General features: G+C 57.0%; 7 protein-coding genes across 7 annotated transcripts; 6 read left to right on the top strand and 1 right to left on the bottom strand.

Moving 5' to 3' along the window:
• Positions 1–123: 123 nt before the first annotated feature.
• On the bottom strand, positions 124–1,333 carry LTHEOB_1288 (Mitochondrial folate transporter carrier protein; the record flags this gene model as incomplete). Its single annotated transcript, XM_035509795.1, has 2 exons — positions 124–872; positions 925–1,333. The coding sequence occupies 2 exons, from the start codon at positions 1,331–1,333 to the stop codon at positions 124–126; spliced, it is 1,158 nt and encodes a 385-aa protein (XP_035367635.1).
• A 647-nt stretch (positions 1,334–1,980) lies between these two features.
• On the top strand, positions 1,981–2,641 carry LTHEOB_1287 (Cytochrome d ubiquinol oxidase; the record flags this gene model as incomplete). Its single annotated transcript, XM_035509784.1, has 5 exons — positions 1,981–2,067; positions 2,130–2,158; positions 2,259–2,367; positions 2,424–2,477; positions 2,537–2,641. 5 exons carry the CDS (start codon positions 1,981–1,983, stop codon positions 2,639–2,641), a joined length of 384 nt encoding a protein of 127 aa, XP_035367634.1.
• Positions 2,642–3,369: 728 nt separating this feature from the next.
• LTHEOB_1286 (DNA-3-methyladenine glycosylase) lies at positions 3,370–5,158 on the top strand (the record flags this gene model as incomplete). The annotated part of the gene is made up of 3 exons (XM_035509773.1): positions 3,370–4,044; positions 4,278–4,750; positions 5,095–5,158. 3 exons carry the CDS (start codon positions 3,370–3,372, stop codon positions 5,156–5,158), a joined length of 1,212 nt encoding a protein of 403 aa, XP_035367633.1.
• Positions 5,159–11,346: 6,188 nt separating this feature from the next.
• On the top strand, positions 11,347–12,676 carry LTHEOB_1285 (GPI-anchored cell wall organization protein ecm33; the record flags this gene model as incomplete). The annotated part of the gene is made up of 3 exons (XM_035509762.1): positions 11,347–11,398; positions 11,497–12,328; positions 12,382–12,676. The coding sequence occupies 3 exons, from the start codon at positions 11,347–11,349 to the stop codon at positions 12,674–12,676; spliced, it is 1,179 nt and encodes a 392-aa protein (XP_035367632.1).
• A 2,039-nt stretch (positions 12,677–14,715) lies between these two features.
• LTHEOB_1284 lies at positions 14,716–15,879 on the top strand (the record flags this gene model as incomplete). The annotated part of the gene is made up of 1 exon (XM_035509751.1): positions 14,716–15,879. One exon carries the CDS (start codon positions 14,716–14,718, stop codon positions 15,877–15,879), a length of 1,164 nt encoding a protein of 387 aa, XP_035367631.1.
• Positions 15,880–17,838: 1,959 nt separating this feature from the next.
• LTHEOB_1283 (Glycosyltransferase family 62) lies at positions 17,839–19,228 on the top strand (the record flags this gene model as incomplete). The annotated part of the gene is made up of 4 exons (XM_035509740.1): positions 17,839–18,011; positions 18,075–18,841; positions 18,891–19,025; positions 19,080–19,228. The coding sequence occupies 4 exons, from the start codon at positions 17,839–17,841 to the stop codon at positions 19,226–19,228; spliced, it is 1,224 nt and encodes a 407-aa protein (XP_035367630.1).
• A 934-nt stretch (positions 19,229–20,162) lies between these two features.
• Positions 20,163–22,389, top strand: LTHEOB_1282 (DNA methyltransferase 1-associated protein DMAP1; the record flags this gene model as incomplete). Its single annotated transcript, XM_035509729.1, has 3 exons — positions 20,163–20,274; positions 20,362–20,488; positions 20,640–22,389. 3 exons carry the CDS (start codon positions 20,163–20,165, stop codon positions 22,387–22,389), a joined length of 1,989 nt encoding a protein of 662 aa, XP_035367629.1.
• Between the last annotated feature and the right edge of the window lie 655 nt (positions 22,390–23,044).

Raw genomic sequence — 23,044 nt, 5'->3', positions numbered from 1 at the left:
GCAGTATATATACAGACATACGAACAACCAACATGCGGGGCCTGCCGGATATCGCGCGCTTGAATGAAACCACAGTTTGTGGGTATCTGCATTGCAAGTTCTCACCACTTGGTAATCTGGTGCTCAATCCTCGTCTAATGACGCCGAGCCTGCTTTCTGCAGCTCATAGCATGCTTTCTTCAACATCTCGAACGTCAACATTGTGGTCATTGCTGCTGGGACAGCACGGACCATGTTTGTTCCCATGCCGTTGTAAAATGCCTGCCAACCCTCCTCCCGGAGAATTGTTTTGCACGTCTTTATGAGGCCGCGGTACCGGGGTATGTTAACCATGCCGTCGGACGACGCGGCTCCTTGCGGATGTCTTTTGACATTGTGCGCATCCAGCGCGCCTCTGAAGGTGATTTCTTCGTGTGAGTGTGATGGTAGGGTGCGCTGCTGTGTCTGCAGACGTGTTCTGAGGACCTCGTGTGGGTATGTTGCAGATGTCGCACAGATCTTACTGAGGAAAGTGGCGGCCAAAATGCCAACAGTATGGGTGTCGCTCTCGCCAGCTGTATTCTGGCCCATCTCCAGTCCTGTGAACTGTGTCTTGAAGTATTCGTATAAAGGAAATTGGATCGCAACGTGTGTCAATCCAAGCAAAGCCGGTCCCAGACCAGAGTAGAAAGCCAGAATGCCCTCGGTACGGTACATCTTGCGAGCCGCATCGAGAGTCCCTTTGTAGTGCCAAGGAGGCCGCACATCCTCAGAAGCGCGTGAACTGACCTGCGACATTAGGCGGGTCTTGATGACCCATATGGGGTTTGTTGTTATGGTGGAGCAGGCACCGGCTGTGATGGACGCGCAGATGCGGGCGACCCACTTGTTGTCTCCACGAGTGTCAGTCAGATACACAGCCATGTAGGGCGGCCGATGACGCACCTATGTTGTTGTAGTAGAGGTCTTTGGACCCTTCGTATACGCTCATATACACAGCCCATGTTGGGAGGTAGCCGAGCAGCATGGGCCCGAGACCTCGATACATGCCACGCACGCCATCCTCACGCCAAATGACTCTCGCTGTTCCGAAGAGGCCGTGATATAGTGCTTTCGAGGGAGAGAGTTTTGCGCCGTTGTTCGGGCGGCGGAAAGCCCCCTGTGCTTGCAGCTTCGTCTTGATGACGTCGAGCGGACAGGTTACGATGCCAGAAGCTACGCCAGCCATGGCGCCGCAGAAGCTGTTGATGGATGAAGGCGGTAGGCGGGCGAAATAGGCGGCCACGCTTTTCGGCATCGTGCGGCCATTGTGGGCGGTGGTGGTCGCTGGCGCGGTGGAAGTTGGAGTCGTCATTTTGGCAAGCGCGCCTGCGATTTGGTAAGTGGGCGGCGCTCTTATTTTCATGCACTCTCAAGTAGATGGAGCCGCACCTCCCGGTGTAGGCGCCTCCGCAGTGTGCGGCCCCGCGGCACTTGAGGGTCAGCGGTTGACGGTGGTATCCATTGACAATCTTCGGAGATTTGTGGATAGCGAGGTCGGCGGGATGGTGGGAGGATGGCGGCGGCGGGCGGTTCTGGCAGCGCGGGGCACACTGCGGATGAGCGACGTGAAAGGAGGCGGTTTGGCGGAATATCGCGTCCTGTCGTGGGTTGCGGACAATGAGCGCGCGGGCGGCGGACGTCAGAAGCGCCTGGGTTCGGTGGGTGGGTGGGGGGGTTGATTGGAGCTAGAGGAAAATGGACCATGCTGGTGGCCGGGGCATGTACGACGCGTGCTGCAGGACACCGGCCACGAGCTCCATGGCACCGAGAGCCACACGCTTAGAACCGGCGAAATCGGCCGACGGCCTCGTCCAATGAGGGCGCGCGCGAAGCCCTGACGCCAAGCCCTTCCTCGCCCGGTGTCGACGTCGAACTTCTGATGAGCATTTGCTACCAGCCGCAGAGCCTCGAGCACGCCCGCATCTCCACTCCCACGCCCGCCCGCGCCGCATCGTCACAATGAGCACCCCTTCTCTCTCCAGCTTCATCGTCAAGCGCCCCTGGTTGCGCGGGTGGTTCCAGCCGCTCTCCAACTGGTACACCGACGTATGTCCCGTCGTCCGCACCGGCTCCGCCAGCACCGCACGCTGACCCATCTCGCATCGCAGCTCGCCGGCTACCGCAAGCTCGGCCTGAGGTATGGCCCCCCTCCGTAGCGACCAATGGCCTGCTGCTAGCCCTCCACGTCCCGCCGCGAACGCCACGTCCGACCATGTCTAACGCCTTTCTCTCCGCAGAGCCGACGACCTGATCCCCGAGGAGTCTGAGACTGTTCAGCTGGCTCTCAAGCGCCTCCCCCCCAAGGAGGCCTACGACCGTGTCTTCCGCATGCGCCGCGCTTTCCAGGTACGATGAGCAGCATGGAGACAGCGGGTGAAGAATATCGGCTAATAGGAACAAAGTGCTCGCTGGCGCACCAGCTTCTGCCCAAGGAGCAGCAGACCAAGCCCGAGGAGGTACGCAATGGATCCGACCTGCCATTGGGAAGAAGGCGCGGCTCGCTGACGTCTCACAGGACACTCCCTACCTGAGCCCCATCATCGCCGAGATCGAGGCCGAGATCAAGGAGCGTGAGGATCTGGAGGCCATGGTCGTCAAGAAGCCGGCGAAGAGGTCGTAGATACCAAGCGCGCAAGAAGGGAGCATGGAGAAAAGCACACATGTATAGACAGAAGGTGCTGGCCAGAACAGGTGTCGCCGCAGTCCCTTGTGCTTTAGACTGTACACTACCAAAGAGAAACGGCGAATGGAAGGTTTTCGTCTCCTATGGATCTACGCTGTTACGCGAACATGCAGATGTGTTCCTCAGCGGAGCCAGTCCTCGGAAAGAGCAAGTGTATGGTCAGGCAAGTGTTGTCGCGGCAAGTCATGTAATTGTTGCAGTCGCCAATCCAAAGACAGATTACCATTACTGAGCACGTATCTTGAAATTACGTTTACGTTGATGTACTTGCCATTTACTGGCGTCGGCGGTCACCGGTCCGGATAAATATAGTCGATTCCCATCCCCCATCACCCTCTAGGTTCCGTACGCCCGCGAATAGGCAGCGTCGTCCAATCACCCATCGCAGAGTCGGCAATTAATAATGCGCCAAGGATGAGGCAGCTTACGGATCTAATTTCAGGCAGCAGCGGAGCATGTGACTTCGCGAGAACCGGTTCCCCGCGACCACGTCATTTCCGTCGCGACTCCAACCTTACCGCGTCAAGCGCTCTTTCATGTCTCGACGCTTACGCCTTGCCACTTCCAAGTCGTCAGTCTTTTTGCGCCTCAATCTCGTTCGCCAATCAACGGTAGCTGCGCCCTTGCTTTTCAATCAGCAAAATTATCCAGCTCCTTTCGCCACCATGTCGTCCGTCAGAAGATCTGCCCGCATCCAGGCCAGTCAGCCTGATATCCAGGCTCCTATTTCGAAATCTAAAGCGAGCAAGAAGACCAATGGGCTCGATACCGTTGTCCGGCCCCCAAGCAAGAAGCGCGGCCGACCCTCGAAGAGCGTCGACTCGACCGCAGAGCCCACTCTCTCTGGTCCAACCGCAACTGACAAAGCGGATGCCAATGTCTTCGTCACACCTCTAACTCCCACCACTAAGCGACGCAAACCCGTCAATGATGGCCCATCTCCATCCAAGCCTCCACCGTTCACCCCCACGCCCTCGGCTGTAGGACTGATAGCATCGTCCTCGCCACTCAGCACCGCAGACACCGATGCAGTTCCCCCCAAGCGTAGTCGGAAGGCGCGCCTCGCGGAGCCACACGCCACCAACGCGCCGTTGTCAACGCCGGGCGGATCGCGCGTGGTCGCGTACACGGCCGGTGTGCCTGAGGCGAGCGAGGTTGCCCCAGCAGAGGCGGCGGGCGCGACGCTTCTGCCCGAGACGACGACAGAGAACTTGCTTGAGATGGCGTGTGCGCATTTGATTAAGGTCGACCCGAGGCTAAAGGCGGTTATCGAAAAGCATCCGTGTAAGCACTTTTCGCCCGAGGGGCTGCAGGAAGAGGTGGATCCGTTCAAGAGCTTGGTGAGTGGGATTCTGGCGCAGCAGGTAAGTTGCTACCGTCTCTTGCATCATCTTCCACAAATATATGGAGCCCTCGCAAGGGTTGTTAGGTGAAGAAGCATTGGGATAGCTTGATTTGCACATTGTGAATGATTCCCGTTCCCGCATGCTCCTCACTATTTGACTTCCCCAAGGGCATATATTAAGGATAAAGAGAAAAGAAAAGTTGAGCGCTGACATAGCTAAATACTTAGGTATCTGGTGCGGCAGCCAAATCCATTAGGAATAGGTTTATCGCGCTGTTTCCTAACTCTACTAACTCCCCATCCTTCTTCCCTGATCCCGTCTCAGTTGCAGCCGCAGACCTCTCTCTCCTGCGTACCGCTGGCCTCTCCGGCCGCAAAGCCGAGTACGTGAAAGGTTTGGCCGAAAAGTTCGCGTCTGGAGAGCTATCCGCTCAGATGCTAGTAGAAGCATCTGATGCTGAGGTCCTCGAGCGGCTCGTCGCCGTGCGAGGTCTTGGTCGCTGGAGCGTCGAGATGTTTGCTTGCTTCGCGCTGAAGCGCATGGACGTGTTTAGCACCGGGGATCTCGGTGTCCAGAGAGGCATGGCCGCATGGTTGGGTAAAGATGTCGCGAAGCTAAAGTCTAACGGCAAGGGAGGGAAATGGAAATATTTGAGCGAAAAGGAGATGTTGGAGCATTCCGCAAAATTTGCACCTTATCGGTGAGTACACTCTTTTCTTCTTCCTTATCATATGAGTGCACCGAATATTGCTACAAAGTATCTTGTTGGAGAATTTGGATCACTGGACCGTATCAGCCCGACTTCGTTGGTGCTTTGCATTATTTTGCAGATGATACACCGGTCCTCCACATACGCGCTGCCTTAATTTAGCCCTCATTTGGTTGCACATTCACATTCTATGTTTCTGCATTTTACATGAAATTCTGGAGCAATTATTTGTCACGAGCCGAAGATCACAAGTGAGGCGTTGTCTTGCTCGAAAAGTGGACAAGGCGAGACATCTGAAGATCTCTTTTTGCTAACTAGGAATCTCTATAACACAGGAGTCTTTTCATGTGGTACATGTGGAGGGTCGAAGACGTCGATATCGACGCCCTCACAGCCTGAGTCTTACGCCCACTCTGGCCGTTGAGTCAGACCAAGTCCCACACGGAAATGCTACGAATTGCGCAAACACCCCAGACGCAGAGCGTAGATCATGTTTAGGTTCAGAGCTCGAGACAGTGACGGCCCGCATCCCGATACCGGAGCAGATCTGGAATGAATGATACATGTAGCATAGATCTCCTTCTCTTCCTCGGAAATGAAAAAAAGAAAAGAAAAAGCAAGCATCTTACCCGCTCCCGTGCGCATGCGCACGCGCCCGTAGGTTGCCGCTGACACAACCTGCTGCCCCGTCCCTTACAATGTTTCCAATGTGACCGGAGAGTTGTCTGATCATCACGCAAGAAACGTCATCACTAATGTTTGGCAACTCCATTCTCTCTCCCCCTACAATCCCTGTTCGCCTGCTTTCTCGTTTATTCTTGCTGTTCCAACATTCTACACATGCACGACATACAAACAGCCCTGTCCGCCTCCGCCCCTCCCCCTTCCCTCCCACCCCTGCCCTGGCAAGCAGGAGAAAAATCCACAGCGGCAGCCGGGAACCCACCGTCCCCCGTCAATGACCAGATCTCCCAGCGCATACGAACCAGGGATCCTTGCCACTGTGTCCTTTTCCTTGTCTGTTTTCATTTGTCCAGGTTGAATGTTTCTCTTTGCCACTTGATCCGTGATCCACAAACGCACTCGCATTAGAGATCTCCACATCAAATTGGATGTGCTCGAGGAGGAAAAAGAAAAACATACAGCCAAATTGCCCGTTAGTTTTTTTTCTCCTTTATTCCCGAGCGGAAAAACGATGTCTAGTACGCAGGGTCACAAGTACAATCAATATACGCGCGGGGCGAAAGGCGACGGCATTGGCGCGTGGGATCGAAGTGGCGTGGCGATCATGGGACGAGCCGCCAGCCGCCACAGGGGTCTTTATTTTAATCAATGTGCTCATGCTCACGTTCACCGCTACTTGATGATTTTTATTTGTTTTTTTATTAATTGAAGACTAGATCGATCGCGAGGTGGCAGTGAGGAACAGCTCTCGACCATGTAGCATATTGCGTATTACTCTGGCAATGGATCGATCTGGAAAAAGGGAAACGGTGTCCTCGCTGCTGCGCGACAACCTCTGACTAACGTGGTGAAAGGTCTGGTAACATTAGCCGGTGGTCTGTGTTCTGTAAAGGCTGAATGGGATTGGTGTTACATGCTTAGGTTGCTGGCCGGGGCTGGGTAGGCTGACTGGCTGGCTGATGATTACCCTGGGGTGAGGCCGACGGAAACACCGTCGGGGATGCACCCCGGGAAGAGCAGCGGCAGCAACAGCATTAGCAGCAGTGGCAACAGTAGCCGGACAACTCGGTGTCGTACAAAATGTCAGGTACTTGGAGAGCAGGGTATCTTTCATCTATGCAAACGGGCCCGTGCCAACATGCATGTCTTATCGAACACAAAATCCATTGATGTATGTATGTACGTAGTGCAGAGCGGAGCGGGATGAGGGGAGGGGGAAGCGGGAAGGAAGGAAGGGAGGGGAGGCGGGACATGGGTGAAGGCGGGAGAGAGGGAGGATGGTGGCAGTTTCGTGTAACCATAACACGGCACAGAGACTTGCCGCATAACAAAAAAAAAATGTATCCCCTCCTTTGATCGTGCGACTGGCAAATGGATGACATTGCCTCTGAGTACGTGTTGAGGTTCCGGTATTTTTTGCTGCTCTAGAGGAGTACGCTGGTTCAGGAGCCGAGAGTTAGAAGCATCACTGCGTGAGAAATATAGAGGTTCCTTCCCCCACCTCTCTGAAAGGCAATAGGTCACTCGGTCTCCCTTCCTTTAAGCGCCCTCGTTCATCTCACGCCACTGCTGCCCAAGATTCTCTCCAAACAAGCATATCAACGCTCAGAGGCTGGTGGATGGGCGCTTCATGAGCAACACCACCGGCAGCTTTCAACCCTGCACGACTGTCTCCTTCCAGATTGTTCTAAACTTAGCCCCTCGAAGCGTGTCACCCATGCGATACATCACGGTCAGTGTGGGATGTATCGATTGGACACCGCTCTTTATCTTCCCCCCATCTTGTGAGCGGGGCGGTACTGCCGCTCGTTATGACGTGCCTTAGTTTACCTCCGTTCACGATGGGGCCGGCCTTGCGGGGAAGAGCGGAACCAGCATCCGCAGTCCCTGTGGATGGCGTGCAGATCTGAACTACTGCAGGGCTGACTGGGGCTTCACGGGAAGGATTGAAAGGATAACCATGCAAGCAATGGCGATGAGCAAGCAGGGCACAACAGACAAGGAAAGGACAAAGGCGAAAAGAGGTTGTCGAAAAAGCTGCAAGCCGGGCGCTACACCAATTCTGCGCATGCTTGGCACAGCGATGGTGCGCGCGTCGTCCTTAATTGCTTAGCGCTGATGCGGCTCTGGTCGAATCTGTTACTTCGCAGGGTGCTGCAGGCGTACGAGACTATGCGTACTACCCCTCATCCGTTATGTCTGCCTGAGGTGCTCTGTTCTCTTGCTGCTCACCGGCGCCTCTTCCCTGCGCTCCCGACTCACCTTTCACAACAGAATCTTCCCTGCCTTTTTTTTTCTCTTGCGTGTGGTGCAACTGATGTCAGCACCTTAATAGTGAACATGTATGTATGCGCGGGCAAAACCGGGACCTGACGAGGTCGGGCGGTTGCAAGCAAGTAAGCATATGCGCAGGTCATCATCATCGGCATAGCATTGCCTACACAGTAGTATCGCTGCAACAAGGGTGATACGCGGATGATGGGAGTGGGCTCCACCAGCGATTGCTGCATGTCATACTCTTGCCGTTCCGAAATCTTGCAGCAAGCGGCGAGTAAGAGAAATGTCGACAACGGTAAGAAACGGCGTAATCTAGGGAAGCGTGGACCCGGCGGCGAGGCCTAAGAGAGTAGATCTTACCGCTGCTTCTGCCTCGATGTGTTGGCAGGGTCTGAAGTGAGATCGGCCGTCTCATGAACCGAGGAAGCAGCGGCAATCAACGCCTGGGCAACGAGCGGGAGTTTCAACGCAGCCCAATGATTGCTCCCAACAGCACGTCACACAACAACGCCGTTCGCAAATTCGGACTTGCAGTCGATCGTTCGTTCAGGCCAGAGCACAACGCTACGAAGCCGCTGGACCTGAAAGCAGGGCGCGTATGGGATTGCAAGGTGGTGCGGACAAGGGTCTGAAGCCAGTACCTTAGGGTCGTTGAATCCCCTCCAGCCGCTCTCCACTCCCCGGGTCGGCGCGTTTAAGGTTCTGACACGCATGTAATCCGGCGCAAGCATCTTCTGCCGCTGTCGCACATATCGCTGTGTCCCGTTGCCTTGCAAAATGCGAGGCAGCTGCGGCATCCTGGAGCAGCAGTGCCGGAGAGTTCATGCTGGAGCGGGCCCGCCGGTTGGCAGCGCATCAAGGGTATGGCGAAACCCCTGGAATGCACGAAATGAAGTGCGGTGTACCTATCCCGGAAGTAAGCGATTCCAGATCTGGATAGTTGTGTGGACGACCACGTGAGAGCCAACTTCGCTCCAGGAAGCCAGATGCACGTGTGCCGGCCTTGTGATGTTGCTGATGAACAGACTGACGTCTGATGGTGGAATTGGCGTGGAGATCAATTGCAGCTCCTCACTTCCTCTCTGTGGCACCAGTGGACTTGTCGACGCCACTTGCACGCCGGCGTTGTGGCTCCACCTTTTTGCCGCTGTTTGGTGCCTTCAGACGGCGGCTAAAACACGGTAGGGAGGCCTATGACGCTGGGGCAGTGATGGGCGGCTGCTCGCCGTCAGCAATGGCCGTTTGGAGGTCGTGCGCAAAGGATTGGCTGGAGGGAACAGCTTGCTCGACGGCGTGGCTGGAGACTGGTCGTGTCCGCCGTCGCCCTACGGGTGGAGCCCAAAGGAGTCCATCGACTTACCCTTCGCGGGAAACAGGAGTGACCGTCCAGAGCTTGTCGGCTTGGTATCAGTGATATCTTCATATCGCGTCGAGTGCTCGGACGGCTCAGCCGCAAGCACCGGGCGCCATACGGGGCGCAGGGAGCGAGGCGCGCATGTGGCGACCTTCGCCAGCCCTGTGGGGACCGGGTCGACTCTGAGACTGCCGGTGACGAGAAGGCTTGGCCAGCGTCTTCTTTTTCTTGCTTTTTTCGCGGCCTTGCATGACTGGACATGAAACGGACGACCGAAACCTGGTTACAGATTCATCATGCCTTGAGTCGCCTTGGAGGTTCGGCTGCAGCGCACGTGAAGCCGCCGCAGCGAAAGGGAGGCGTCGAGTGGCCGCGTAGCCCCTCGCGCGGCTGTTCGTCGCCTGCTTCCCCGTGCTACTGCTTGCCTGTTCGAGTATCGCGGCATGCATCTGCCCGGAGCCGGAGAGGAGATCGACAGCGGCCCTCTTGGTCATCTTGGTAAAACCCGTTCACCGAATCGGCGATGATTGGCTGGCGGGAGCAGTGGTGCAGCTGAGCCGAGGCCATCGTGATAGCGGAAATAGGAGTGGGGCGCCGTGCTGGTCGCTCGCTGCTGCTGCCCTCAGTGTTGTTGTTGTTGTTGCTGCTGTCGCGGAGGAGCAGCCTCTGGCCGTCGCCGAGCGCTTGCGGGCGGCTTCCGCAGTCTCGAACCGCCCTGTCGCGATCTCATCAACGCACACGAGCGAATGCTCGTTGGCCCTGTCCGTGCCACCCACGTTTTGGAGGCGTGGTGACCCGATCGGGGAAGCGTCACGCACCGGTTGCGGCGAGGAGGCTCGGCAGGGTGCGTACTGCGAGCCGTTGGAGCCAGGGCACGCAACAATGCTTCACTCTCGTGCAATTTGCGACGCTCGACCGGAGCTGGCGCCAAGCGATGGAGATCATGATATGGCCGCCCGCAAGGGCGGCCAGCGGCGACGGCGGAGGATGGTATGATTGACGTCCGCGCAGAAAGGCGGAGATGAAGAGGCTCGCTCCTACCGTTGCAACTTGCGCCAGATACATAGAAAAATCGACGCCGGCGAGGATGGTCGGCCTGGCTCGCGCAGCATCCGAAATTAGCGGTGCCAGGACTCCAGCAGGCGCCCCCGGGGGCCCGTGATCCGTTTTCATAAACGATAAATAGCTCTGCGCATTGACAGCACCGTCCAGGGCCTGGCCGCAAGCGTTAGCGGCCATGAGGGACGGCGAGCAGCGTCATCGTGGGCGAGCTGAGTGGGTTTGTCTCGCCCACGGCACACGCGGCATCGCGGTTTGGGGCGATGGTAATTCTGATAGCAAGCCGGGCGCCAATTGGAGCTCTGCAACGGTGCCGAAACTTGGCTGTGAGAGCCTCTCGTTGGCGGAGACCCATGACAGCACCTAGCGCGCCCTTCCATGATTCGCCCGCCGGGCCCCCATGCGATGCTCAAGCTGGTCGAATTGGCCAATCGCGCGGCGGCTGCCCGGGCCAACCGTCTGGGTGGTGCAGAGACAGAGCTGAGCGAGGGGTCATCGGTGAGGCGACGGCAAGCTGACGGAGTGCCACAGCCGGCGGGCAGAGTGGAGGGCCTCGTAATAATGGCGACGCTCGTTCGTGCTGGCTCCCGCCTCCTCGCCCACATCGCGCGGGGCGGAGGCTGGGAGAGGCGCCAGGGCGACGTCAACCATTGTGTGCTGGCAGGCGGTCGCCGCGCTCGCCGACGCGCGAATTCGCTGCCCTGGACGAGACTTTCCATCTCGAATGCTCCATGCAAGCGCGATCGCCAGAGGCGGGCACCGGCCGCGCTAATGAATCAACCTCGAATCAAGCCACGCCAGGCCGCTCGAGCTCGGGCCAGCGCCGCCGTCCTAGCGCCGCCGCTCGCTCCTGAGCGCGCTGCTGCGCGAACCTCCCTATTTTCCCGGCCTCCTTCGCCTTCCTTTCAACAAAACACTACTCTTCCCACCTCCTCGTTTCGCTCAGCCACGTCTCCAGCGAGCCTTCCATCCTCGTCGGTTGCCCAGCTGCGCCTATTTCTCCCTCGTTTCCTCTTCCAACTTCTTGACGCTCGCTCACCCATACATCTTCACACCCGTCATCCCATTTATCCCCGAGGCGTCGTCAGCCACCCCAATCGACTACCGTGCGTACTCCACCGTGCCCCCCGATCGCTACATATACCACGCGCTGTCGCAGTAGCTGACTCTTCTCCGCTCTCCAGACCAGATCTTCGCTCGCCTGTCAACGATAATGTTCGCGAAGTACGCTCTCCCCGTCGTCGCGGCGGCCGCCGGTGCCCAGGGTACGTTCTCCCTCGCCAGCAACCTCCCATATCTGCTCCCCTTTTCGCCCTCGCAAGTGCTCTTTCTGCGCTCTGTGCTAACGGCGTTCCGCCCACAGCCGCCTCCTGTAGCATTTCGGCCACCACCACCATCTCCACTGGTGCCACCGGCCTCTCCTCTTGCTCCACCTTCACCGGTTCCATTGCCATTGCCACGGATGCCACCACGGTCTCGCTCGACGGTGTTCAGAAGATTGACGGCGACCTGATCGCCACCAACGCCACCGCGCTGACCAGCTTCAGCGCCGACAGCCTCGAGGAGGTCGACACTTTCCACCTCGACCAGCTCACTGTCCTGGGCTCGCTTACCTTCCCCAAGCTCACCAAGGTCGGCGCCATCGAGTGGAGCAGTCTGCCCGCTCTTTCCGAGCTTTCCTTCACCAGCGGTGTCAAGGAGGCCGACACCGTCAACATTCAGAACACTTTCCTGAGCTCTCTTGACGGCATTGCGCTCAAGGAGGTTTCGACCTTCTTCATTGCCAACAACAAGTACCTCAAGGATATCACCGTCCAGTTCACGAGCATCAAGGACGCTCTTACTCTGTCCGCCAACGCCGATGACCTCCAGGCCTCTTTCCCCAACCTCGAGTGGGCCTACAACATGACTTTCCGTAACGTCAGCACCATCTCTACCCCCTCGCTGGCTTCCCTGAACGGCTCCCTCGGCTTCTACGGCGACAGCATCAAGTCCTACGAGGCTGCCAACCTCACCACCGTCGGTGGCTCGCTCTCCTTCGTTGGCAACGGCCAGCTCACCAACATCTCGCTCGACGCTCTCGAGAAGGTCAGCGGTGGCTTCCAGATCGCCGACAACCCGAAGCTCCACAACGCTTCCTTCCCTGCTCTTGAGACCGTTGGTGGTGCTCTTGACTTCTCCGGCAACCTGACTGAGTAAGTTTTCCCTCAGAAAGTAAGAAACGAGATTGATGCTAACTGATATTCAGCGTCTCCCTTGAGAGCCTCAAGGACGTCCGTGGTGCCTTCAACATCCAGTCTGAGAGCAACATTGATGACGTCTGCTCGCACTTCAAGTCCCTCTCTGGCAACAGCAACGTCATCAAGGGCAAGTTCCAGTGCGCCGGCAGCCAGTCCAACCCCGGTGGTGCCGACACTACCCCCACTGGCTCCAGCTCTTCCTCCAAGTCCACCAGCACTGGTGCTGCTGGCCACCTCGATGTCACCAACGCCGCTGGTCTCGGTGCCGCTGGTGTCCTCGCTGCCATGCTCGGCTTCTTCTAAAGGTGACCAGGTGAAGCGGGTGCTGGCGTTTTTCTTTTTCATGTTCTCGATTTGAATAGACTACACTTAATTCAGGGAATGTTCAATTCCCTTCGACAGTCTATGTTGGGCATTTCTTACGAGACTCCTGGTCGCGCACAACGTCTGTTCGGGAATTTGGTTCAATGAAGCGCATGCGTACGCGCATGGGTCTAGCAGAGGTTCAGGGGACGCGGGGAAGCGGAGGCGGGCTTGAAGTAATATGGTGCTTTAGCAAAATTTTACTCGTTCGGAGCGTCCAAGCCGCCGCAGTACACAAAAGCCCTCGGGGGATTTTTCTGATTTCATCGTTTCTGGGTGCACATGGGATTTCGTTCTTTCGCATCGGCGGTGGGTGTTTTTGTTATCTATTCATAATCAGTCCCTAATGCTTCTTTCAATGTGCAAAGGCTCGTTTCGTCTATGTTGTCGCGCAGAAAAGCATCGTTCGCTGCCTGACGTGACGGCTGCTGATCAGGTGGGTGTGACAAGGGTCTGCACATGCCGCGGTGCGGGCTGGCGAGGCCGGTCCGCGGGCAATATTTGGCGGACGGGAGCACAACGACCTCAACACCAAGCGGGCGCGTACTGGGCTCAAAGCGCGCGCGCGGGCTCGACTGACTCGAGCAACCCGGCTCCAGGTATCTTTTCCCATTCCTTTCCCTCTGCATCTTATTTTTTTTTCTTTTTCCCCTGCAAAATTAGCGCAGTACCTCGAGCCTACACGCCACGTACGCCCGGCGGCGGGCATTTAGGGCGCGTTCGTCCGCGTACGGGATCTTTCGCATCATTTCTCCCTGACATGCGATGCCTGCTGATCTTAGGGTGGTGACCAGGGTCTGCACATGCCGGCGCGCATCTGGAGGCAGGCGGGGACCTGGGCGGAGCAGCTGCCGGCGGTCATATCAGGCTCTCTGTGCAACGTCCGCCGCCGGTGGAACCTGTCATTATCGGGCGGCTGCGCGGTGGCTCGGCCGCATCTGGCCCTCAGCATCGATCAGGAGCACGGCGCCGCATCGCCCGGCGAGCTCTGAAGCTACCTGTTCCATCGCTTCTGGGGTGACGTGCAGCACGATCCGATACCCGAGACGGCATCTCGTCCTCTTTGGGCCGCGCCGGCTTGCGCGCGCTCGCCCAGCAGCGCCTGGAGCCCGGCTGGTGGTCGAGCTGGGGATGTGAGATGGGATCGCTCGTATTTTGCAGGACTTCAGGCTCCGCTTGCCGGCTGCACGTTCATGGCCGCTACGGGCCCTTCTGCTCGACCGTTGGACCCATGCTGCCGTGCACCCCAGTCGCCGTTAAGCTGCTGCAGCGCGCGCGGGGGTCGCACACCGAGCGGTGAGCTGCTGCTCTCTTGCGCGCGGCAGATCGGCCAGCAGGCGATGTGTGCCTGCGTCGCGCTATGGGCCGCGGAGCGCCTGCCATTCGTCATGGCCGCCCCGGCCGGCGCGGGGAGACGGGCGGCGAGTGACTTGCATGAGAGCTGGTGTCATCCACCGCGCTGTCTCATGTCTGACCGAAGGGCGCCAGAGGCCTGCCTCACGCAAGGGCGCGCAGACTGCGAGAGAGCTGCCAATCGATGTGCCGCGCCCCCACCAAGCTGGAGCTGCACAGCTGCCTGCCCAGTGACACCCCGGTGCCGTATACAGCCCGCCTGGCAGAAGCTGTCCGCCCGCCCGCGTCTGATCTGGCCGCCTGCCTTTCCCCACTGCAACCTCGACCTGCTGAATGGCGCATCTCAACGCGGCCAGATGATGCAGCCGGGCCTTCGCTTCGCCTTGCTGTCCAGAGAGCATCCATGTCCAAGCACCCCCAAACCGCCCGCACCGGCGTTTAAAAGACCAAGCAGCCGCTTCCTTGTAGTCCGTAGTCCAGTCTGAGTCTTTCCATCTATCCTCTCGAGCGTTCCGGGAGCTCGTCTAATCGTTGCCGCGCTCGTTGCACCCGCGCTGCTCCTCCACTCTCTTCAACTAGCGTTGTTTGTCTACTCTTGTGCTCTCCTGCCACCACACCCACCGATCATGGTGACTCGTGCCACTGCTCCTCCTGCAGACGGCGGCCAGCAGATGCCGCCCCGCCTGTCCGCCTTCAGCCTGCCCTCCATCCACGACCTGAATCTGGGCGCTGAGATGGCTGCCGCTCAGCCTGCTTTCGCCGCCAGAGGCTTCGCCACTCACCTCTCAACTGCTGCTCCCTCCCGCCCCGCCCTCCATCACCTCCCTCCCTCTCAGTCCTTTGGCGCCCGTCCCCGCCTGCCCTCGGACTCCTTCGAGCAGAAGGACCGTGGTGCTCTCGAGTCGGCCGCGCCATCCCCCACCCAGGGCGCCCTCCACACTCCCGCAACGCCATCCTTCCCCTCGGCGCAGATCAAAGACGAGTGTACCCGCTGTGGCGCACCCCTGAGCTCGGCGCAAGCCGAGTGCTCCTCGTGCGGCCACTTCCGCTTCATTCATCCGTTCCAGCCTCATGCAAGACACCTCGGCGCCGGCTATGACGACACTTTCCAACCGGGCTCCACGTCTCGTCGTGGAAGCGGTGCCCGGAGCTCCTTCGATTCCTTCTCCTGCGGATCTAACCCGCCCTCTCGTCGTGGCTCGTGTGTGGCTTATCCCGGCGTCACCAAGCCCACCTCCCGTCGGAGATCGGTGGTGGCGTCGAGAAAGTCATCCTTTCAGCAGGAGCTTCAGAAGCACAACAAGGCCGACAGGGAGAAATGTTCCCGGCGCGCTCTCCGCCATGAACACAAGAAGATGGAGATTCGTCAGCAGGCCCGGGGGTGGTTTGCAACCACGGACCTCAACACAAACAACAAGAAGAACTCGGGTCTGGATGGCAAGAAACTTGAGATCCTTCAGCAGACGAACCAGGAGGCGCGGAGCAATGACCTTTTGCTGCTGAAGCAGTACAACAACCAGCAACGCATGCTGCAACTCTTGCAAAGCCAATCGGATCTGACCGCGGCCAACATTGCCTGGATGAGGGATCTGGAGCTCGAACTTGAGGCAAACTCGAAGAAGCTGATCAAGGCTTTGGAGGATGAGGACACTGCCATCGAAAAGTACTTCGAGAATGAGATGCGGAAAGAGGCAGAAGCTCTAGCCAAGGATCGGAAGAACGGTCGGTATCCAACCCCGTTGTCTTCGTCGACGTCACCCAGCCCGACTCCGACGTATCCACCCTACTGAATGCAAGACGGCTTTGCTTTGCCCGTCTGGTCGCAACAAAACACGGTCCCTACCGTTCGAAGCACATGTTTCCACTTCTAGACTGCGGCTCCAGCCTTTTTCACGACCTTAGATACCTTGGATTTCGACTTCGCTTCTTCGCCCACGATGACCTCCGCCTCGACCCTTCCTGCTGGTCACTTGGGCCTGCTTAGTCCAGAATATCCCAAGAGACACCCACGTGTCTTGAATTTTCTTCAATCATCATGCAAACGGCGCACTATCGGCACGGCTTAAAATGGGAATGGTCACCCACTGGCATCGGAAAAGTTCGGGTGGTGTTTTTTGCTTTCGTGTAATATATCATATCTCCGTTACGCATTGCGCTTTGGATACGTCGTTTTTGCTTTTTGCATTTCATCAACTTGGAGCGACATGCATGGTTTTCTCTCTGTCTCTTCTGGCATGCATCTTCCTTGTCTAGTGTTTCATCTACCATGGCGGCATCAGCGAACATCGAGCATCATCTTTCCGGCTGTAGTTCCTAAATTCACCTGAGAGCGCATCATACTCTTCCTCCCCCTCTCCTCCATTTCTAGCATTTAACGTCGCTTTCCACTTGTCAAGTCATACGGTGAAAGAGCTCGGGAGGAAAAGAAACCAAAGGTTCGGACTGAACGATGCCTATTCTCTCAGCTTGGACCTTAACAATTTTCGGTAACGATCGGGACGGCCTTGTTGAATTTCGGGTTTGTTGTGTGTGTGGTGTGGTGCTATTTCAAAGGATCCGCGCTAACAAGGCTGGCGCTTAATGGTGGTAATTTTCTTCTTATTTTCGGGTAGGGAGATCTGTAAAAGATAGCGTTGGGAGTGCGAAACAGCCTCCCTGAGAAATCAAATTGAATTGACTGAAAAAAAAAAAAAAGGCGCTTCACGTATGTTGGTGACGATAAGATTTATGCGGGTGGGCTGATGCCAAGTCCTACCCAACTGTCAGTAGCAATGACGACATTGAGCGCTCGGTGGCGGGAGCATAACACGATGTACGATGCGAACCGCAATCCTTTCATTCCGAGACGAGATGATGCACGGGCTTGAGGGCTGGGCCGTAGTATGGTGGAGGCTAGCGGCGATATACGGGCTTAAACAACGGGTTGCACATGGAGTACCTCGCACCACGCAGGTGCCCGGCGACCACGGCAGGAAGCGGCCATGCCAACCTCCCAAGAGACTGGTTGCGGCAGTGCGCTCACTGCTCATGAAGATGCTCCTCCGCCCGCACGAACCGCGGCTTGCGATGCGGGTCTAGAGTAGCTATACTGGGGATACGAGAGCATGGGCTTAAATACATGATCTACGCGCACTACCGGACCGTTGGATACGCAGCCCGTGTGGGGGAGCAAGGGACGTGCTATGGATCTTTCGTTTGTCGTGGATCGGAGGCAGCAACCGTTGTGGAAACATGAAATTGCCGGGCCGCAAGACACGCTCACGCCCAACCGCCACGCTGACCTTTGGGGGTGCAGAAGAAAAGGAGGTGGGAGGCACGTCAGCGGGCCGCACGTGATCAGCCGGACCTCCTTCGCGACCGGCGCGCAGCACTCCGTCGCTCCTGCTGCGCATCGCAACGTTAGCGATAAGCGACTCCGATGATGCTGCGCTGGCCCGCCGGTGCTCACCTCCAGTAACCACGATCCAGCGCATCCTCACGCTCTCACCACAGGCACTCCCCGGCCCGCCGTCGATCGCAATTCCACCCTGCGCCGAAGCGTCGAGTCCCTGACCATTGCCAACGTTGCCTCGAAGCGACAGGCGACCTGCACCGTCAGATCCGCGATCTCAACCCCCTCTCCCGCCACAACGCACCACGCGCCCACGCTCGTTACCTTCGCTTCTCTTCGCATCGCTCTGACCGGCGCGGGCGATTGCTTTCTTCTCCCCCAGCCTCTGCGAGCGCCCCGGACCACTTGAATAGTCACCATGCTTCTCCCCAAGGGCGGAGTGAACTGGAAGGCTGCCAAAGCTCGATTGCCACCCTCACGAGCTGTCTGGCACTTCATAACCCGCACACGCTTTCTTCTCTTCGTCGCCGTTGCCGGCATCATAGTATTAATATGGAGGGGTTTAAGCGACACTGCAGGCGAGATGCAAAGGTATGCAGGAAACAACTGAGCACGATTGTGCGTGCAGCGGTGGCTTACTTGCTATCTCGCCAGATTCGTCTGTTGGGGCCCCTCGAAGTCCCCTATGGATATGTCGGCCAACGAACGCGAGAAATGGATGGCCCACCTCACCACACCCGTCATATTCAACCACCACACGCCTATCGAGGTCAATTCCACCACAATAGAGCGCATCGACCTCAATCCTGTCAAGTCTTCTCCTAAGGCTCTCCAGAACGAGGAGCGTGTCCTCATCCTGACACCGCTTCGCGATGCTGCTTACTACATCAACCAACACTTTGACCTCCTGTCGCAGCTTACCTATCCGCATCACCTCATCGATCTCGCCTTCCTTGTTTCTGACACTAGCGATGATACATTGGCAGTGCTGGCCAAGGAGCTCGAGCGTGTACAGAAGAATGAGAATGTTGCTTTCCGTAGCACCATGATTGTGGAGAAGGATTTCGGCGTCGAGACCAGCCAGGATGTTGAGTACAGGCATAGCTTCGAAGCGCAGGGGCCTCGCCGCAAGGTTATGGGCCGCGCCAGAAACTACTTGCTCTCCGCCGCTTTGAAGCCGGAGCACTCGTGGGTGTATTGGCGCGATGTGGACATTGTCGACAGCCCGAAAAAGATCATTGAAGACTTCGTCGCCCACGACAGGGACATTCTGGTCCCCAACATCTGGTTCCACCGCTACCAGGAGAGAGACGGCAAGATGGTCGATATCGAAGGCAGATTCGATTATAATTCGTGGGTCGAGTCGGACAAGGGCAGAAAGCTTGCGGCTTCCTTGGATAAGGATGTTGTCTTGGCTGAAGGTACGGAGTTTATCCCAAAATTCGTGGTTTCCGTTCTGACTATCTGCAGGTTACAAGGAGTACAAGACCGAGCGTACCTACATGGCCACAATGGGTGACTGGCGCGAGAACAAGGATGAAGAAATTGAGCTCGATGGAATCGGTGGCGTCAACATCATGGTTAAGGCGGATGTCCATCGCTCAGGTATGTTGCTCCAAACAAACGGGGTTCATTGACGAAAAACTGACAACAATCAAGGTATCAACTTCCCTTGCTACGCTTTCGAAAATCAGGCCGAGACGGAAGGATTCGCGAAGATGGCCAAGCGTGCCGGTTACAAGGTCTACGGTCTTCCAAACTACGTCGTCTGGCACATTGACACCGAGGAAAAGCCCGGGAACGCGTAGTGGGCCCAAATCAATTTGAGATGGGCGTAAAGGTTACCGGAACACATAATTAATGGTCTGCGGAATGCGTTGGTCGTCTTTTCTTGATCGGGAAATGTCGGATTTCAAGGCATTTATTCTGGGATCGACGTGTCATCGGCATTATGGTTCGACGGGTTTATCATTATCTAGGGCTGTTATCAGAGGCGCTGGTGGTTGTGGAGGGCGGCCGGAAAGTTTTTTTTTTCTTTTCTTTTTTCAAAGTTGTCTCGTGGAAGCGCACTGGATGTTTGCCGCCGTGTAGCATGACTTACTCGCATGAGTTCAGGACCGTTTTTCGCTTTTACCCTTTTCAACCAGTCTTTTTCCCTACCTTTTGCCATGGCGCATGGGAGTCACCACAATCCATTCCATCTGGCCCCTCGATCTTGTGGTCTAGTCTTGCGTATTGTACGTTTTATATCAGATACTCCCTAAGTGAGCATTCAAACGTTTCCCTGTGTTTCACGAAGCAGGCGAGAAACAGTTGATCTTTTTGAGATGTCAAGTGTGAAATCATGGATGTTAAGATGTCAGCTATAGAAGCCACTCGTGTCTCGAGACTGTGCCACTGAATAAATATCAGAAACGCAGGGTCGTGTTGAAGGTGAGCATGCAAAGGCGGTGAGTGATTATGTGATGGCCATTTCGTCGCAACCTTCGTCCATTCTCCGAGTCTCCGACACCTTTCGACTTTCCCATCATTCACCCATCACCGACGCGACGACGACAACGCCTCGCCGGCCGCTTCACCAACCCAAACGCGTTCGAATCGGACAAGTGCGCCCTCGAATATACTCTCGCCCTACATCGATTCGCTCCTGCAGACACGACGCATGCGCAACTAGACCGACGCCGAGTGAATCGCGCGTGCGCCTCAGCTTAACGACCCACCCCCACCACCATCAAAACCACTATGGCGTCCATGAACGACGCCCGCGACATCATGGGCCTTCAGCCCGGCGAGGCGCTCCCAAAACCGCCGCCCGCGAAAAAGCAGAAGACGGCGCAGCCCAAGCCGCGGATAAGTACGTTGCTTTCAGGTTGCTTGGGAAACGTGTGCGGGTTTCTTCCTGGACAATTAGAGGACTAACGCTTGAGGGAAATCTTTACAGCTGGTATCAACCGCGAAGTACAAGCTCTGTATGGCGAGCGCGCGCCGCCCGTGGCGGTGGTTGAGGCAGGGAAGAGCTATCAGCCGAAGAGGAGATGGGGCGCTAATAAGGGTCCGGCGGCGAAGTGGTGCGTATAAGCTTGGGCTTTAGAGTTTCTTTTGGGAGAAAGAATTTGGCGAAATCAAGGAGACTGGGGCTGACGATGGAGTTGATTTTACGGCGGGCAGGGCTCTCACACCTTTCACGAACCCGGCACGAACAGACGACTTGATACTCAGGCATTGGCGGCGCTTGCAACCCAACGATGTCAACGGAGACGTAGCCATGGGAGATGCGGAGAATCAGGACGGCGGCGCTGCTGCCGCCGCCACGGCTGCGACGGAACCTCGACTCGAGACGAACTACGAGTATGCGAAGTTTAACATCCAACCCGAAGGACCGGAGTACGATGATGAGACGTACGAGGCGCACCTGCGTAGCGAGGAGTGGAGCAAGGAAGAGACGGACTACCTGGTCGAGACGGTTAAGGATTATTATCACCGCTGGGCCATCATTGCGGATCGCTACGACTGGCAGCCGGCACAGCCGAAGGTGGAACCGGACGCCGCTGAGGGAGGAGCGGTTGCGGCGCCGGCGATCGTGCCGAAGCCGAGGACGATGGAGGATTTAAAGGCGCGGTACTATCAGATCAGCGCAAAGCTGATGGAGCTCAAGACACCAATAGCCTCCATGACGAACGCCGAATTCGGGCTCCACGAGATTCTAACTAGGTTCGACCCAGACCGGGAGAAGCAGCGGAAGAAGGTGGCGGCGGCGCTGCTGGAGCGAACAGCGGACGAGATCAAGGAGGAGCAGTATCTGCTGGGCGAACTGCAGCGGATCAACACGAACTACGAGAAGCTATCAACGGAGCGAGATGAAGTGCGGCAGCGGCTGTTCGCACCGCCGACGCAGGGCAGCACCAGCACGGCCTCGCAGTTCCAGTCCAGCCACGCGCTCTCGCAGCTTTTCAACCAGCTTCTGCAGCAGGACCGCAGCAAGAAGCGCAACGGCCGCCTGTCACTCAACACCGCCGACCAAATCTCAACCCCGTCCGGCCAACAGACACCCATGACGGCTGGAGGCAACCGCGGCGACGGCGGTCTCGCATCGGCCAACAGCATGAACAAGAGCGGTCGTCAATCCATAAACACGCCCGGGGCCAGCGGCAATCAGCAAGGCTCGGGCGGTGCATCGGGCTCCTCGGCCCAGCAGCACCACCCGTCGCAGCCACCCCGCACGCTAACGCCGCGGGCGATGCAGCGGCTAGGCGTGACGCACCACGACCGGCTATCATCCGGAGTGACCTTCAAGAGCGACCGGCTGCACAAGTTGCGGATGGCCAAGTCGACGATCCAGACGCAGAAGATCCAGCAGGCACTGGCGGAGCTGCGTATTCCGGAGATTATCGCACTACCGACATCGACAGTGTGCGACGAGTTCGAGGTGCTGATCAACAAGATTCACCGGTTGTTGGATTTGCGGAAGTTGTTGGATAAGGAAGAGAGCGAGGTTGCGGTTGCGGAGAATGTGAGAAAGGAGAGAGAAAGGAGGGAGAGGGCGGAGAGGGGAGAGCCGGAGCCGGAAGAAGAGGAAGAAAGCTCGCAGCAGCAGCAAGAACAAGAAGGAGCTGAGGGAAGTGGAGAAGGCCAGAGGGATATTACTATGGACAGCGGCGCCGATGCAGATGCGGATGCGGACGCTGATGCTGACGGCGAGGCGGAAGACGCCGACGGCGAGGTGGACGATTCGCAGCAGGCTCAGTCATCAGCCGCTGCGGCGTCTGGGGAGCGAAAGACGAAGACAGAGCAGGGGGATACGGAGATGATGGATGCTTCTCCCGCTGATGCGGCCGAGGAGGATGGAGCCGGGATGAACGGCGTGAAGGAGGAGATTGCTAGCCCTGCTCCCTTGGCTGAAGGCGGTGGTAGGAGTGCTAGCGTGGCTAGTCAAGGGAGCGGCGCCGGCGGAAAGAGGAATAAGAAGTGAGCGAAGAAGGAAGGTGAGGTAACTGTTGGTTTTCATGCATAGCGTCGGCGTTTCTAGTGGACTTCTCTTTCCACTTCGAAAGGATGGCACCAGGATGGTACTAATTGATGGATTGCGGCTGAGATGTCAACAGCTCTCTTAAGTACGGTGAGCGACTTTGAAGTATCTCTGTGGACTCGTATAAAGTGAACTTTGTCTTAGGAGGTTCGTCATGCTTTATGTGACATTGCACATAGTGAGACCACTAAAGTCGTGAACCCAGCGGTTGCTCAGCGTCAGACCAAAGCCAGGCACTGTTCCTCCATTGGATTTGCTAGGTATAGGCATGCACTCGCTGCCCAGTGAAACTTGTCGATAATGCTCTTCAGTATTCGTTCTGTGATGCTGTGCTTCATTGGTGTGATTGATTGATTGGTAGTGATCTATGTTTTGAGTGTTTACAGTATAGACCGAATGGATAGCTACGAGAATGCTATAAGAGAAATCACGCGGACGGATAGACTCCCGACCATGTTCGATCTGCAGGAGTCTCGTAAATTTAGGTGATATTCGGCTATTCTTCTCATAAATGACCCGGAGATTGAGGCGCTTTAAAAAGAAAGAAGCCTTGTTCAAGGCCCCATGCAGCTGGACATTCAGGTTAGAGGCTGTGGCC

The sequence above is a fragment of the Lasiodiplodia theobromae genome, assembly GCF_012971845.1.
Source record: "Lasiodiplodia theobromae strain AM2As chromosome Unknown scaffold_3, whole genome shotgun sequence".
Lineage (NCBI taxonomy): Eukaryota > Fungi > Ascomycota > Dothideomycetes > Botryosphaeriales > Botryosphaeriaceae > Lasiodiplodia > Lasiodiplodia theobromae.
The sequence above is the reverse complement of the archived record's forward strand: the minus strand, read 5'-3'. Positions and strand labels throughout refer to the sequence as shown.